This window comes from Rhinatrema bivittatum, chromosome 14, assembly GCF_901001135.1.
Source record: "Rhinatrema bivittatum chromosome 14, aRhiBiv1.1, whole genome shotgun sequence".
In the NCBI taxonomy this organism is placed as follows: Eukaryota; Metazoa; Chordata; class Amphibia; order Gymnophiona; family Rhinatrematidae; genus Rhinatrema; species Rhinatrema bivittatum.
The window spans coordinates 57737352-57755443 of record NC_042628.1 but is presented as its reverse complement, the minus strand read 5'-3'; the positions used below and the strand labels follow the sequence as shown (position 1 = coordinate 57755443).

The following is an 18092-nucleotide window of genomic DNA, read 5'->3' as shown; positions in this document are numbered from 1 at the left end:
AAGGACTGCACCTTGGGCACACGTGACTGGCACATCTCAGGATGTTTGCCCAAAACATCTGAACATCTGTTATTAAATCAGCTCCGAGGCCGCAAACACCATCCCGACCCCTGGCAAATCCTAGGCAGGTCCAAGCAATGGAATCGCCACCCGCAGAGAGGCCGCGAAGCTCCCCCTCCCGGCCTGGCTCCTGTCAGGCGTACAGGGCTCGGCACTGTGTTTACTGGAGGGCGGAAGTTTGAGCCAGCGCGGTCGCCGTAGAGAGCAACCCTTCCCTCCCTCCGCCTTCTCCCTCTCCCTTCCACCTCTGTTCCCAGCCCCCCCCCCTTTTCTTTCCCTTAGCCAGAGCCTGGCATCCTGGGCTTTGAAGACTTCGCGCACACTTTGCCTGGTCTCTCCTTCACCACCCTTCCCCCTCCCGTTCAGTAGGACTGGAGGAGCCTTGCAAGGACTCCCTCACCCTCCATGGCCCCCTGCCACCCCTGGGGCAGGACGATATTCCGGGGGCTGGCGAGGAGGTGGGGGGCTTTCCGCTGCCTGCAAAATCAGCCATGAGTGAGGTGAGCCGGGAGCCTGAGCGAAATCCAGCTCCCCCCCCCCCCCAAAAAAAAATGCATTCCCCTTCCTCCTCCTCTCCTCTATTGTTTTAGATCTGTCTGATTAAATCCCCTGGATTCCCCTTTGGCAAGGTTTCTAGCTAGATCGTACGGATGGGTCCCTGATTTTTGCGTTGTATGTGAATCTGCATTGCTCTCCTTTATCTGGTTTGGTTTCTGTTCGACTCCCGAAGGTAGAAAAACTTAAAATGAATTTTACTTTTCATTTGTTTTCAGTTTGAACCTGAGTTGTCCTCAAACTTAATATGATATATTATTGATTTGTGTTTGATTTGAAAAAGAAAGCCTGTGTGTTGTAAATATGTGTGTGTAATGTAGGTAGATAGTGGTATCCTAAATATATGTGTGGGTTATATATCATTGTGTGTATGTAAACATGCCTAAAGATGAGGGAGATGTTTGAAAGCTGGTATCGGGGTGGTTTTTTTCCTACTTAAAAATTAAGGTATTATGCTTTTTGTTTTAATTTCCAGAAACACAACCTTAACGCATGTTTTTGCCAATGTGCAATTTTTTTACTTCTAGATTTCCTTTATATATTTTCTTTTACACGTTACCTGTTATGTTCTACTACGTTTTTCTCCAGTTTCTTTCATTGTAAAATAATCTAAGTAAAAAGCAAAAAATAAAAATAAAAACTCTCCCCGTTTTGGTGACAGTTTTATATGCAGTTTCCAGATGTTGTAAATACACTCAGGCCCATGCAGTACAGTGCGCTCAGCTGAACACACTGGTTAACCACGGTTGGGACGCGTGTTTTGGACGTGCATCCACAACCCCTTATGCTATAAGGGGTTAGTGCTCATCATATATAAATTCATGTTCCCTGTACGTACCAGGATCAGTCCAGACTGCTGGGTTATGCCTCCTCTCCAGCAGATGGAGTCAGAGAGAAAACTGAAAACACCCCCCTAGATATACTGGTGTGCCACCTGCGATCCCTCTGTATAATCTCTGACTCAGCAGATTGAGAGGCATAACCTGCAGTCCTGGCCTGGTCAGTTTGTCGGTACTGGGAAAAAAAAACCAAAACAACAACATAATAATAGTACTTTGGGGACAAGATCAATTAGTCTCTTCCCTTCTCTTGTTGTGTTATTCTTTTTCAGACTGTCTTTTCTCTCACTATCTTTGGCAGTGCAGGAGCTTAGAGCGAGGCAGGCACAGAGGGCACTGCCCTCTAAGTTCCCCGGTATAGCGTGTCCCTGAGGCTGGGGGAGAGTTCACTGGTGGGCCGGTCACCCTCCCCCCATTTTCCAGGGCTCCAGCCCTGAAGGGGGTTTAAGAAGGAGAGCAAGTTTAAAAAAAAAAAAAAAAAAAAAAAAAAAAAAGAGTCCTTGCTCTGGAGCCACTTAAGACCTGTTGGTGACAGGCAGTGAGCTCTTTTTTCGGTTAGCCCCAGCCTGCCAGTGCCTCTAAGGACTCCGGAGGGGGTTGGCCTGTGTCAACTGGCGCGATTTTCTGGAGAGGTTTACTTACCTTCTTTTTGGCGCGCTTTCTCTGTCAGCTCCTCTGCCGCCGCGATGGCCGCGCTCTTCGGCCTGCACGGCCTGTGGGGGGGGCGGGGGCGCGACTCTTCCCGGGAGGGTCTCTGCTCCCAATGTCTTCCCGGGGACGAGGGACCCTCCCGGGGGCTGAGCGCTGCCCGCAGCGATTCTTCTCTTCCCCGGCGTCGCGGCAGCGCACAGCTCCGAGCAGCCGTTCTCCGGCCCCTCCTCCTTCGGGAGGAGAGCGGCGGCCATCTTGGCCACCGGCAGGCAGGCGGACCTGTCGGCTTCGGAGGAGGAAAACTCCCCTCCTCCTTCTCTCACCGACCTGGTCCTGCGCCCACGGGGCGATTTGGAGGACAATTCGAGCCCCCCTTCCCCCAGGCTCCCAGAAAAAGGATTTAAAAAGGTCGGTGCCGTTTTCTTCTGAGTTTGTGCTCCTAATGCACAAAGCTTTTTTACAGGCAGAGTCTGGTTGGGAGGCAGAAGGTCCCTCTCCCCCAAAGGTCCCCAAGACTTTCTTGAATCAGGAGACCCCACCGGGGGCTGGATCCACAGGGACACATGTCACCCCGCCCGCGGGGGTGGGGGTGCCGGGAGTTCGGGGGATTCGTGAGCCGCTCCGGATCCTCCGGGGCACCGGATTTGCAGGCAGCGGACGATCAGGAGTCCGTAGAGGGGGACGACCCCCAGGTGCTACGTTTATTTGGGAAGGATGAGTTAAGTTTCCTCATCCTCCATGTCCTGCAAGAGCTGGAGCTGACAGCTCCACCTTCCAATGCGGACACATCCACGGGGGATATTGCTATGGCAGGCCTTCGGGCCCCCCCTCAGACTTTCCCTTTACATCCCAAGGTTTTGCAGATTGTTTCAAGGGAATGGGAACTGCTGCGGGTAAACAGGGCCATGGAAAAATTATATCCTTGCCCGCGGAATCTTTGGATCTTTTAAGACGCCCGCGGTGGGATTCAGCTGTCACGGCCGTGGTCAAGCATACGACTATCCCGGTTACGGGGGGAATAGCCTTGAAGGATCTCCAAGACCGCAAGCTGGAGGTCTTATTGAAACGCATTTTTGACGTGGTGGCCTTGGGTGTCCGGGCAGCCGCGTGCAGCAGTCTCGTCCAGAGGGCCAACCTGCGCTGGGTCCAACAGCTCCTGACCGCGCAGGAGCTTCCGGCCGAGGCGGAGCAGGCAAATTGCGTTGAAGCTGCGGTCGCTTACAGAGCGGATGCTTTATATGATTTGCTGCGCACCTCAGCGTGAATTATGTCCTCGGCAGTTTCAGCAAGGAGGTTGTTGTGGCTCCGTCGTTGGTCGGCAGACGCCACCTCCAAGGCCAGGTTAGGTTCCTTTCCCTTTAAGGGCAAGTCGCTATTTGGCGAGGAATTAGATCAGCTCATTAAGGACCTGGGAGATAACAAAGTGTACAAATTGCCCGAGGATAAGCCCCTTCAGTCTCGGCCCTTCGGGAATGCCAGGGCTCGTTTCCGGGGTCAACGGCGTTTCCGTACGGGTAGAGGTGGTTCCTTTCCCCAGAAGCAGCAGCCCACAAGGTCCCAGTCCTGGTCTTCTTCCTTTCGTGGTAGGCGGCCTCCGTGGGGAGGGGCCTCGCAAGGATTCGCTACTGGCAAGCCCGCTCAATGAAGGCGCGTAGACCCATTTCTCCGTTCCTTTTATCGGAGGTCGGCTGTCCCGGTTCTGGGAGGAGTGGGTCAAAATAACTTCGGATCAATGGGTGCTCGACGTAGTTCGGCACAGTTATGAGTTGGATTTTGCACGTTCCCTCCGGGATCTTTTTATGATATCGCCGTGCGGTCCTCCGGAGAAACAGCAGGCTATAGTTCAAACTGTCAACCACTTGCAAGCCATGGGAGCAGTGGTCCCGGTCCCACTGGACGAGGTCAAGACAGGTCGGTATTCCATATACTTCCTGGTTCCCAAGAAGGAGGGCACCTTCAGGCCGATCTTGGATCTAAAAGGCGTGAACAAGGCGTTACGCGTGCCTCGTTTTCGGATGGAGATGCTACGGTCTGTTATTGCGGCCGTCCACAAGGGAGAGTTTTTGGCTTCTTTGGACCTGACCAAGGCGTATCTTCACATCGGTATCCGAGAGCGTCATCAAAAATACTTGAGGTTCATGGTGTTGGGGCGTCATTACCAATTTTGTGCCCTTCCATTCGGGCTGGCGACCGCTCCTCGTGTATTCACCAAGGTTCTCGTAGTGGTTGCGGCTTCCCTCCGTCGTCAAGGAGGTCTTGTACATCCCTATCTCGACGATTGGCTCATCCGGGCGAAGTCGCAAGAGTCTTGCAAACGGGCGGTTTCCTTGGTGGTGCGTCAACTCCAGTTGTTGGGTTGGGTAGTCAACTTCGCGAAGAGCCGACTCGAGCCGACCCAACAGTTGGAATTTTTGGGCGCTCGGTTCAATACCCTAGAGAGCAAGGTCTTTCTCCCACATCAACGCATGCTCAATCTCATGGCACAGGTGCGGCGCCTGATGGACCTTCCCATTCCTATGGCTTGGGATTATTTACAGATCATTGGTCATATGGTGTCTACTATGGAGATGGTGCCGTGGGCTTTTGCGCATATGCGGCCGTTACAAACAGCACTTCTTTCTCGTTGGGATCCCAGGTCCGAGGATTACGGCCTGGAGTTGCCCTTGATGGACCCGGCCCGCTCCAGTCTCTCCTGGTGGCTAACTCCCGGTCATCTCCTCAGGGAGTGGACCTGGAGCCTCCGTCTTGGATAGTGGTGACGACGGATGCCAGCCTTTCCGGCTGGGGGGCGGTCTGCCAGTCCCGAGCAGTCCAGGGCACCTGGTCAGTGCTCTAGTCAACTTGGTCCATCAATCGCTTGGAGACCAGAGCGGTACGTCTAGCCTTGCGCCGCCTCCTTCCGATCGTGCGCAGCCGAGCGGTCCGGATTCTGTCAGATAATGCGACTGCTGTGGCGTACATAAATCGGCAAGGCGGCACAAAGAGTCGGGCGGTGGCGACAGAGGCGGCATTGTTGATGAGCTGGGCAGAGCGACACTTGTCGCGGATCGCAGCCACCCACATAGCCGGCGTGGACAACGTGCAGGCAGATTACCTCAGTCGACAGCATCTAGATCCAGGAGAATGGGAATTGTCGGCGGAGGCGATGCATCTCATCACCCAGCGTTGAGGGACTCCACGCTTGGATGTGATGGCGACTCGGCTAAATGCGAAAGCGGCACGTTTCTTCAGCCGACGACGGGAACACGGCTCGGAAGGCGTGGATGCGTTGGTGCTTCCGTGCTTCCGTGGCCCCTTGTGGGAAAGGTGTTACGGCGCATAGAGGATCACCAAGGTATGGTGATTCTTGTAGCTCCGGAATGGCCGCGCCGTCCGTGGTTTGCGGATCTCGTCAACCTGGCGGTCGACGGTCCACTACGTCTGAGTCATCTTCCCAGTCTTCTCCGTCAGGGTCCGGTGTTTTTCGATCTGGCAGATCACTTTTGTCTGGCGGCCTGGCTTATGAGCGGAAGCAGTTGAGGAAGAGAGGTTATTCGGACGCTGTTGTTTCGACTCTTCTTAGGGCGCGCAGGTCTTCCACTACGCTTACTTATGCTAGGGTTTGGAAGATTTTCCACGTATGGTGCGCTGCGCTAAGTATTGCGCCCCGTCATTCGTCCGTGGGTCACATCCTTTCGTTTCTGCAAGATGGCCTGAAGAAGGGGTTGGCGTACAATTCGCTTCGAGTTCAGGTTGCGGCGTTGGGCTGCTTAAGAGGCAAGGTCGAGGGGTTTTCTCTTGCGAGTCACCCTGATGTTGCGTGTTTTTTGCGAGGTGTTCGGAATTTGCGACCTCCGGTGCGGATTCCTTGTCCTTCTTGGAACTTGAACTTGGTACTCCGTGGTCTGTGTGCGGCACCTTTTGAGCCTATCAAGACGGCTTCATTAAAGGATCTGACTCTCAATACGGTTTTCCTAGTGGCCATCTCTTCGGCCCGTCGTGTTTCGGAGCTACAGGCTCTTTCTTGCAGAGAACCGTTCTTGCGTATTTCCGCGTCGGGAGTCTCCTTACGGACCGTACCTTCCTTCTTGCCTAAGGTGGTTTCATCGTTTCATGTGAACCAGACGGTTGAGTTGCCTTCTTTTTCGGAAGAGGAGCTGCGGTCTTCTCAAGGTAAAGACTTGAGGCGTTTGGACGTCCATCGGGTCCTTTTGCGCTACTTGGAGGCTACCAACGACTTTAGAAGGTCGGATCACCTTTTTGTATTATGGAATGGGCCCAAGAAGGGGCTTCAGGCATCCAAGACTACAATCGCACGCTGGTTGAAGGGTGCTATTGCGTCCACGTATATTGGTTGCGGTAAACCTGTTCCGGATGGGCTTAAGGCTCATTCTTTGCGTTCTCAAGCGACTTCGTGGGCTGAAAATCAGTTTGGTCTCTTGTCAAGAGATATGCAGGGCGGCCACTTGGAAATCATGGCATACGTTTTCCAGGCATTATCGGCTGGATGTCCGTGGTCCGTCCGCACAGTCCTTTGGGAGCAGCGTGATTCGAGCGGGACTCTCGGGGTCCCACCCCAGTTAAGGCGGCTCGGGTACATCCCAGCAGACTGGACTGATCCTGGTACGTACAGGGAAAGGAAAATTAGTTTCTTACCTGATAATTTTCGTTCCTGTAGTACCAAGGATCAGTCCAGAGGCCCGCCCACAGTTCTGGGATTCCGCTCGTCTTCTAATATTCTTCATTTGCAGATTATGTTCGCTACGTTTGGAACAGTTTTAATGGTAAGTTTGTCGTTCTCTAGTGTTGTCCTGTACACTCTTTTGTGTTGTACTGGTTATACCTGGTTTTCTATGTCTTCCAGGAGGTTTCTGTTTGATCTAGTCTTTGAGTAAAAAATAAATAAATAAATAAATAATTACAAGGGAGTAAAAGAAATTTTTGAGGGCATTGTCGGAAGTGGTTAATTCATTACTTCTGCTTTGATATCACATATACTGAGGGATCGCAGGTGGCACACCAGTATATCTAGGGGGTGTTTTCAGTTTTCTCTCTGACTCCATCTGCTGGAGAGGAGGCATAACCCAGCAGTCTGGACTGATCCTTGGTACTACAGGAACGAAAATTATCAGGTAAGAAACTAATTTTCCTTTGATGAGGCTATTAGCTATTCTTCCCAATTCAAAAAAACAAATAGTTCTCGACGTGTACATTTTTTCCCTTAGAAATTAACACCTGCCTGGAGCAGACATTTAATTTTTGAGCAGCCCAAAAAGTGTACAGAAAAACAAAAAATACAGCTTTTCTGTACTTCCTCCGATTTAATTTTGTGGCGATATTAAGTCAGAGGAACAAAAAGGAGAAGAATATTTAAAAAAAAAAAAAATGCCGGCAGTCAGGATAGGAAAGGGATGCTCGTAAACTTGAGTGTCCATTTTCCTAACCTGCTGACAGCCACCTTTCCTGGGTGCCCGCTGCTAAGGAGGTACTAGGGGTGCACAATTTCCCCTAGCGCCTCCTTTTTCACCACAGCAGCCGATTTAAATATTAAATTGGGCGCCCCAGAGAGGTCGATCGGTGCACATTAGGAGAGTGGGCGCTCAATCATGAGTGCCTTGTTTTCCCTGCTTCGATATTGCATTAGCCTGACTGTTTGTGCCTAGCTGATCCCCCAACCCCTTTTATACCTTACAAACCATAAAACAGAGACTCCCAATAACACCCTATCTCTGCTTCCTCTCCTCACATTGAAGCAGCAGATACACATTGTTAAATTCCAGAATCACTGAATTTTTGTTGCTGTCTAAACCAGTGACACACTTTTATCAAGTGAAAAAAAATCACCAAAAATCCCAGGTTGGGCAGCACATGTGTGCACCATGGAAAGTTACTCATGGGCATAATTTTTTGCGTGCATCCATATTTTACTGAGAAGGCCCAGCTACATTCTTTTTTTACAATAACACTGAAGGAAGGACTGCAGGAAAAACAAGACTGAAAAGTTTCTAGTAATTCTGCTAAGTTTTAACCATTGCATTATTGTGCATATGCATAATTCATCTGTATTTTTGTCTTTTATGTTTGAATTTTCATCAGAAATAGACCCAACTGGACCTTAATCCATGGACCCAATTTTGTTGTTATATTCATCTTTTTATTCTTTCATGTCAGCACTGCAAAATACAATACTCACTTTAAATCGATGCACGTAACTCTCAAGTATTTTAACCAGGTGGTTTCTAGAGCTATTTAGCACTCAGCCTGTTTTGCTGAAATTAGGCTATCTCCATTGACTTACTTGGACAAATAAAGATAGTATCTTGACTAAATTGGGATTTTTTTTTTCTTTAACATTTTTATTGAGAAGCATAACAACATACAACATGAACATACAGATGTGAAAATATTAAACAAAGGTCTAGTTCAATAAGGTAGTCCATCTTTCAATCAGTCTCAAAGTATGTACATCTTTTATGTAGTTTCCTACATGCCCCCCCCCACCCTTGCGTTAGAATGATAGAGAGTGGAATATTCCTAGAAGCAATCGTGGAAATAAGTTATGCTATTATCCCTTCTGCCCGCTTTCTGGACTGCCAGGCACGAAACGGAATCCAGACCTTCTGACTTGATACCATAGAGCCAGGTCGGTGGTGGCTCTGGTTAGCATGTAGGAGACTGAGCGTATGCAATCTGACTAAATTGGGATTTTTATACTGTACTAGATAGCTTGCTGTTACAGGTGACTTCTTAAAAGAAGTCTTTGGGTTACCTGCTTGGTATAGTAGTTACTACCAATAATTAAAATATTTTCAAAGAATTAAAAAAAAACAACAACTTGCTGAGCATACTAGATGGACCACTTGGGTCTCTTTCTGCTGTCTGTAACTATGTAAAAAGCTCACAGGAAATCAGTTTAAAACTATAGAACATCAAGATGCAGAAAGTTAATGGCTTTAAAAAAATAGCTTTGTTTTAAGAATGGGGGCTGGCATGGGGAGGTTATGTTATTTTAATAAGCTGAGGGAGTAGGGAGATGTGCAGATAAATGTGGATAGTTTTGTTTTCCCATTCTTGGGCTTGATTCATCCAGCATACATTTTGGCCAGCAAGCAGCGGGAGATATTGTTATTAGAATGAGAGAGTCAAGCCGGAATAAAATGCTTGCCAAGAACCTGCAAAAATGAAATTTGCAATCTGCAGGAGGAGGGCCTGTCCTAGACTTGCCACTAATGTCCTGACAGCCACCCACGGACCTGACTTCCAGGTCCAGTTCTCCCAGATTTGGACCTGAAACCTCCACCAAGCCAGATATATCTATCTGAAAGTAACTTTAGGTTAGATATAACTGCTGCATTCTTTTTTTAAAGCAGGAGGTTTAATCATGCTTTGATAGTGGTCGTGTTCCCAGAAGGGTTGGGTGTCCGTATATTAACCCCCTCCCATATTATATGGTTCTCAATTCAGCTAAATGGCCCAGAAGGGACCGGCCTCGCTTCAGGTTCTTTGTCAAAAGGCCGAGAAGTGCTGAAAAATAGAGGAACATTGATCGCTTCTTGGCATTTCTGTGGCCAAGGGCTGAGCCCATGGATAGTCGCTGCTGCCACTGCACATCCCAAGTTCATGTCTGATCTTTCCTCATTTCTGTCCCTGATTTTCGGTAGAACTTTTCTCTTGCTCTAGTTTTGCTGTTTTCTCTCGCTCTCTTGGAAAAGCTAAATTTTAAGAACTGTACAACTATACCCAATTTTTAAAAACCCTTCATCCTTTTAACAGCCTGCTCCTGCTGCTTTTACTTCCATTTTTAGGGCTACTTTGTATTCCTCAGATTTCTCTTTTAGGACTTTAGTATGTATGCAAATCATTTATTTCCAGCTATTGTACTTACTGAACATGTAGTAATAGTTAACCCTTTTCCATTCCTTAGCCAATCGCTTTTTTCATATTTCCAGCCCCTTTCTTGTGGAACCCCTCTAACTCTGATGCTGTCGCCAGGTTTTCACATAGATCTTGCTCAGTATTTCACTTGCCATTCAGGTCAGGACTCAAGGAAAGGAAATTATGAGGTAAGAACCTAATTTCACCTTCCTCATTGTCCTTCCAGACCAGTCCAGAACACACTCAACTGGACTGGTCTGTCAGGACTCAAGCAGGTAAGAACCTAATTTCACCTTAATCACTGGCATTAATGATCCTTCATCATTTTGCCATTTTGGATGGGAGCAGTTCAGAGAAGGGTTACCAAACTGGTGTAGGCCTTGCAACATAAACCCTGCATAGAGAAGACTAGAGGGAGAGGGGAAGGGGAGGATGAATGATAGAAATCAGTCATGTTTCAATTAACAGTTATGGGCAGACAGACTTGGATGTCTTCACCACTTATCCCTGGGAGTGAGCAATATGGAATTAGACTTTCCTTATCATCCCCAGACCAGTAGAGACAATTGGGGTTTTCTCCCCTACCAGCAGATGGAGACAAAGAAGAAAAGCTTTACTGTACTGCTGGTACAGAAGTAGTTACTGTGCCACCTGCAGTCTCTCGGTATTCTCTGACTCCAGCAGATGGTAAAGGTGCCTAACCTGCATTTGGAGTTTTCATATTGCTCCCAGGGATATTAAGTCCTGGATTGGGACACTCCCCCTGGTAGAGTAGGGGCAAGCAGGGAGTCACTGACCCCTGTTTGGCTGATGCCCTCTCCTGGAGGTTGTTTTTTTTTCAGCCAGTGGTCTGGTTCCCTCATCCCCTGCCTTCACTTCCCTCTGGCTGAATGCTTCCTTGGAGCGCTTCTAGACAGGCTTCTCAAAGGAAAGTATGTTATTTTACTTCTGGGATTTTTTGCATTTTAAGGGTCTCCATCCCTTTAAGTGTTAAAACCAAAACAAAAGAGAAGAGGGAGTTTATTAGTAGCCGGCAGAGGGAATGGCAGAAGACCTCAGAGCCCGTGTAGGACAGATACTTGAGGACCAGTGTTTGAGTGCTACAGCAAGAGGGCAGGCAGCTTTGGGGATCTTTTTGGCATGTTGCTTCTAACTCCTGCTGAGCAAGGGAAGGAATGCTTAGCCTGCGGGGACCGTAGGGTAAAGTTGCAAGCATTGGGGTTATGTGTGGCCTGCGTGGGCAGCTAGGAGGGCTATTCAGGAGCTCCTATTCCCGCCGTGGATATGGGGAAGTTGGCTGCTAGAAATTAACAACTCCAGAATTCTGAGGCTGGCAGTGCTGGGAATCTTGGCAACGTGGGAACCATGGCCATTTTCTCTTTTTCTCCCGAGGTGCAGGGCAATGCGGGAGAGTGGCCACTCATCCTCCACAGTTGTCTCCCATGGTGGGAGCTTCAAATGCTTCCCAGGCCAATTTAGAGGGACCTTCTGAGGCACAGGATTTGGATTCAGAGTTTGAGGAATTTTTTTCTCTGGAGTTTATTTTGTCGATAAAGCCTTCTTAGCATAGAGAGGATCTGGTGCAAAAGGGTTTTCCCCAAAAGGGACCCCACGTGGGGGAAGTCCCGTCTTGGTCAAAGAAAAGGAAACATCAACCCAAACTGGATTTCGATTCAGAAGTTCTGATGGGAACATGGAGGATGCACTTCTAGATGACCTTCCAGAGGATGAAGACGGGGATAAGGATCCCTTGGAGAAAGAAGAATGATCCGAAGGTGGTCCGTCTCTTTAGAAAAGAGATGTTACACCATATGACTTCTCAAATACTAGCAGAACTTTGATAAAGGAGTCTGTGGTGGAGTTTGAATATGAAGGGGAACATCCCATATTGATGAGAGCTTTAAGGGTCCTGCTAAGGCAATTCTCTTCCATTGGACACTTAAGGCTCTGTTGTTTAGGGAATGGGATACTTTGGAATCCGGCGTGAAGGTGGGCAGGGCAATGGCAAAGCTATATCCTTTGCCAGAGGACACTTTGGAGCTCTTAAAGCTGCCCAAAGTGAATGCCTTAGTTTTGGCTGATACTAAGAAGACCACTATCCCAGTCAAAGACTGTGCAGCCCGTAGAGATTCCCAGGATCAGAAGATGGAACTTCATCTGAAAACATGTTTTAGGTCTTGGCCTTGGGGGGCTGTTTGAAGTAGTTTCATGGCTCGTGCCTGTTTATGCTGGGTGCAGCAGATTCCAGTGGTGGACTCTTGAGGAATATGTTTCTGAGAAGGAGGCAGAGCATCTGGATACTGGTTTGGCCTTTATAGCGAATGCCTTATATGATTTACTTCATACATCAGCTGGAAATATGGTGTTGTCGGCTTTGGCTTGGAGGCTTCTCTGGCTGAATAACTGAACAGCTGATGTGTGGTCCAAATCACAATAATCTCCCTTTTCAAAGGGAAGCTGCTTTTTGGAAAGGACTTGGTGCACTTGGTAAAATGTCTTGGAGAGTCCAAATCTCATGTTGCCGAAGATAAGCCCAAAGGGGGGGTCAGAAGACCTTCCCCAGCAGGCAAAAGTTCAGGGAGGCCAGGGGTTGTCATTCGGGAAAAGATTCCTCTTTGCAACAACAGTATGCAGGCAAATCATAGTCCTTTTGGGGAGACCATAAGACCTCTCATGAAAGTTCAGACCCTAATTAAGCAGCACAATGAGATTCAATTGGTTCACTCTTCTTGTATGCACATAGAAGGGCAGTTGGCCCGCTTTTACAAAAAGTGGTCCAAGATGATAAATCAGAGGGTCCTGAGGTGTAGCCATAAAGGATGGCTACACCTAAGAGTTTACTCATCTGGTGGTCAAGGCTTTCATGATCTCTCTGTGTGTTTCGAAGGTGAAAAAGGCCACAGTTCGATCCATGTTAGACTGATTATTTCTGTTGGGTGCCGTGATTCCAATCTCAGAGGCAGAAAGAGGTTAGGTCAGATATTCAATTTACTTTGTGCTGCTCAAAAAGAAGGGCAGATATCTGCCCATTTTGGACTTTGACAAAGTGATTGCATCTCTACGGGTTCCTCACTTTCGGATGGAAGCCCTGAGCTTGATGATTGCTGTCAGAAAAGGGGAATTCCTGGTGTCCTTAGATTTGATGGAGACCTATGTTCACATCCCTATTTGAAGATATCATAAAAAGTTCCTCAGGTTTGTGTGTGTGGGAGGCAAGAGCTTGGCATTTTGAGTTTTAATCACTTCTATTTGGGCTGGCAACAGTCCTCGCACATTTTCCAAAGAGATGGTGGGAATGGCTGCGACCTTGGGCAAAGAAGGTATTCTGGTTCATCCCTACTTGGACGACTGGCTTATTTGAGTAAAGTCAAATGATATTTGCCAACAGTCCGTTCACAAGGTGGTGCAGAGGTTGCAGATGTTAGGCTGGGTCATACATTTTGCCAGAGCAAGCTACTTCCGTCCATAGAGTTTGGAATACCTGTCAAGACAGGTGTAGGCAAGGTGTTTCTTATGGTGGAGTGGATGCTAAAGAAACCAGATTGAGTCTTTCCTGGTGGTTCTCTCAGGTTTAGTGAGATTTCTCAAGGAAATACAGCATTTGTAGCCTCCAATTCAGTGGATGGTTTTGACGGCCTTGTGTAAACCCCTTTTAAACCATACTGTTGAGAAGGACATCTGTGAAAGGCATTACCCTGAAGATAGTCTTTTTGTTTGCTATTTGTTCAGTGATGCGTTATTTCAGAGCTGCAGGGATCTCTTCCTGCAGTTTTCAGAGGATGGGGTTTCCATTAGAATGGCACCATTTTTTTTTAATTTTTTTTATTTTTTTAACCAAAGGTGATTTCTTTGTTCCATTTGAGACAATTCATGGATTTGCCTGCTTTAGGAAGTTGGAATCTTCTTCATGTACCAGAGAGCTTCGTGTTTGGGATGTGTGCAGGGCTCTCCTGAGATATTTGAAAGTCACAAACACTTTTTGCAAGTTGGATCATCTTTTTGTGTTACTCAGTGGTTGCAACAAGGGAGAGAAGGCATCGAAGGCATCTCTTGCCAGATAGATTAAAGAGGCAATAGCCTCTGCCTCCATTTGCAAAGGGTTACAGGTCATGGTAGGCCTTTGGGCTCATGTCACTAGGCGCAAGCTACATCTTTGGCTGAATGTCAGTTGGTGTCGCTGCAAGAGAGCTGCAAGGCAGTGACTTGGTCTTCTTTGTACATTTTTACCAAGCATTATAGGCTGGATGTTTGCACTTCAGACACAGCAGTGTTTGGTGAAGTGTACTGCAAGTGGGTGTTTCAGGATTCCATCCAGTTTAGAGAAGCTTTGAGTCATCTGAATTGTGTGGACTGGTCTGGGGGATGATGAAAGAGACAAAATTGGTTCTTACCTGCTATTTTTCTTGCCTTGCGTACCATAGACACGTCCAGAATCCCTCCCTGATTTGCTGAAGATTGCGAGTTTCTGTGTGTATATATATTTCAGATGCATTTGTCATTGGTGTTCAAACGTTCCTGTCATTGGAGGGGTTTTTCCTTTTGAATTTGGGGTTTACCAATAACATTCTCTTGGTTTCCCCTGCTTGATGTTAAGGAATTGTTGTTCAGTTGTAGCTTGGTTACAGATTATACTGAGATACTGCAGGTAGCACAGTAATTTATGTCTTAAATGTGTTACTTGCTAACTTCATGGAATGCCCCCTAGTCCTTCTATTATTTGAAAGTGTAAATAACCGAGTCACATCTACTCGTTCAAGACCTCTCATGATCTTAAAGACCTCTATCATATCCCCCCTCAGCTGTCTCTTCTCCAAGCTGAACAGCCCTAACCTCTTCAGCATTTCCTCATAGGGGAGCTGTTCCATCCCCTTTATCATTTTGGTTGCCCTTCTCTGTACCTTCTCCATCGCAACTATATCTTTTATGAGATGCGGCGACCAGAATTGTACAAAGTATTCAAGGTGCGGTCTCACCATGGAGCGATATAGAGGCATTATGACATTTTCCATTTTATTAACCATTCCCTTCCTAATAATTCCTAACATTTTGTTTGCTTTTTTGACTGCTGCAGCACACTGAGCCGACAATTTTAAAGTATTATCCACTATGACGCCTAGATCTCTTTCTTGGGTGGTAGCACCTAATATGGAACCTAACATTCTGTAACTACAGCATGGGTTATTTTTCCCTATATGCAACACCTTGCACTTGTCCACATTAAATTTCATCTGCCATTTGGATGCCCAATCTTCAAGTCTTGCAAGGTCCTCCTGTAATGTATCACAGTCCACTTGTGATTTAACTACTCTGAATAATTTTGTATCATCTGCAAATTTGATAACCTCAATAGTCGTATTCCTTTCCAGATCATTTATATATATATATATATATATATATATATTGAAAAGCACCGGTCCAAGTACAGATCCCTGAGGCACTCCACTGTTTACTTTTTTCCACTGAGAAAATTGTCCATTTACTCCTACTCCGTTTCCTGTCTTTTAACCAGTTTGTAATCCATGAAAGGACATTGCCTCCTATCCCATGACTTTTTTTAGTTTTCATAGAAGCCTCTCATGAGGAACTTTGTCAAGCGCCTTCTGAAAATCCAAATACACTACATCTACCGGTTCACCTTTATCACATGTTTGTTAACCCCTTCAAAAAAAATGAAGCAGATTTTTGAGGCAAGACTTCCCTTGGGTAAATCCATGTTGACTGTGTTCCATTAAACCATGTCTTTCTATATGCTTTGTGATTTTGATCTTGAGAATAGTTTCCACTATTTTTCCCGGCACTGAAGTCAGGCTCACTGATCAGTAGTTACCCGGATCGCCCCGGAGCCTTTTTTAAATATTGGGGTTACATTGGCCACCCTCCAGTCTTCAGGCACAAAGATGATTTTAATGATAGTTTACAAATTTTAACTATCAGATCAGAAATTTCATTTTTTAGTTTCTTCAATACCCTAGGATGCATACCATCCGGTCCAGATGATTTGCTACTCTTTAGTTTGTCAATCTGGCCTACTACATCTTCCAGGTTCGCAGTGATTTCGTTCAGTTCGTCTGACTCATCACCCCTGAAAACCATCTCTGGAACTGGTATCTCCCCAACATCCTCATTAGTAAACACGGAAGCAAAGAATTAATTTCCTAGCGTGTAGCAGATGGACTCAGGACCAATGGGTATAGTGTACTCCTGCTAGCAGTTGGAGACGGATCAGATTTCAATCTGACGTCAGCCCCTAGTACATATACCCCTGCAGGAAGTGCAGCTCTTCAGTATTTTCCGTCTCCATAGCAGTTAGGGACTATCTGCACACTCTCAAGCGTTAGATCAAATTCAAAGAAGAAAACCCAAAATTTAAAGAAGAAAACTTACCTGAAGACGAGCCCCGCTCTTCTGCGGTGATACCCTCGGGTCACTCCCCCAGTTGAGATTCCCGAGGTGATTTCCGTGGGCCCTTGGAGGTGAGCCTCGGTCCGGTGGCCGAATCGCGGCGAGGACCTAGCCCCCGATCCTTCGGGCACGGCTGAGAGGCAGCGGGTGCACCCTCGAAGATATTTGCCCTCTCCCCCCGCAGCCGGAGACCACCCGGGACGAAACCGGGAAGCGCCGAAGACAAGGTAAGGTAGAAATCTTCTACTTGAATCCGGTCTCTGAGGATCGAGGAGGAGCACAGGTCGCCGACCGGGACCAGTGCCACCAGGTTGATCCGCCCTAGCAGGGCCAGGCCTCAGCTATTCCGAGAGTCTACCCACGTGGAGACTCTCCAAGGGGGTCTCCATATTGCCCGCATGCTCGCCGTCGCCATCTTGGCCTACTTGCCTCTGAGCCTCTGAGCGCACATCTCCAAGTCAGGCGCACAAAGCACTTATGCGCATAACTTACACGCGCATAAATCCTTGCGCGCATAACTTGCACGCACAGAGCCGAGCGCATATCTATGGCACAGCCGCGCGCACAACTTACACGCTCATTATAAGCACACCAGAGCGCATAAGATTTACGCGCCGACAGCTGTGGCACCCCCAGGAACAGAAATTAAAGCGTAAGGCCTCTGCCCAGCATGCCACATCAGAGCCACACAAAGCGAGGAGGCAGACGCCCTGTGCACGCATTGCGAGGAGGTCCTGGGAGATCCAGCTCAGGGCCAGTCCCACCCAGGGCCAAGTTCTAGCTCCTCAGGGGGCACCCCAGACCTAGCCCGGGGGCCCCCCCACAGACGGGGACCCCCAAGGAACCAGTGCCTCTTGGCTTTGATCCAGCGTCGATATCATGGGTGGAGTTCTTCAAGGAGATTCACGCCTTTGTTCAAATGCAAACTGAATCTCTGGCTGACCAGCCACATGCTCCACCGGAGGACCCACATGGCCCAGGCCCTGCAAGACCTAGGCACAGGCTCCCATTACCCAGAAGCCCCACCTATGGGGACTCGGACATCTCTGAGGAGGAAGCCGAACCCCTAGAAGAGGGGGAGCTCCACCGGGGACAGAGCCTCACCGAACCATGAGACGCTTCTTCACAAAGGATGAGCTCCCGGACCTGGTCAATCAGTGTCTGACGGAGCTCACTATCCCGGGCCCAGGTACTTCGGGGGAACCTAAACCGAACCCCCTGCTGGAGGGTCTTCGACAGACTTCTTGCCACTTCCCTCTGTTACAAGCAGCACAACAGCTGATTGACCTGGAATGGAATGCTCCGGAGTCCGCATTCAAAGGGGGACGAGCCTTGGCAGCCCTGTACCCAGCAACCAAAGATCTTCTTGCATGCCCAAGAGTGGATGCCATGATCTGCGCGGTCTCTAAGCGCACCACTATCCCAGTGGAGGGAGGAGCTGCGCTCAAGGATGCCCATGACCAACGTCTGGAGTCCATCCTCAAACAGTCATTTGACGTTGCCGCTATGTCTCTATAAATTGTGGCCTGCTGCACCGTGGTGACACATGCCTGCTTATCACAAACCAGGAACAACACCCCGGGAGAAGACATGGAACCAGCAGTATCATTCCTAGCGGACGCTGCCTCCGACCTAGTGTGCACAGCGGCCAGAGGAGTGTCATCTGCGGTGGCTGCCAGGAGGCAACTCTGGCTCCAAAGCTGGTTGGCCGACGCCTCACAAGGATGCCCT

At 48.3% G+C, this 18092-nt stretch overlaps 1 protein-coding gene across 1 annotated transcript in view; it reads left to right on the top strand.

Moving 5' to 3' along the window:
- The first annotated feature begins 322 nt into the window (after positions 1–322).
- LOC115075678 (protein ZNF783-like) overlaps positions 323–18092 on the top strand; it is a 65886-nt gene continuing 48116 nt past the window's right edge. The window contains exon 1 of the mRNA XM_029576296.1: positions 323–560. Within this exon, the coding sequence (XP_029432156.1) occupies positions 552–560 (9 nt within the window). The 5' untranslated portion in view covers positions 323–551. The remainder of the gene's footprint in view (positions 561–18092) is intronic.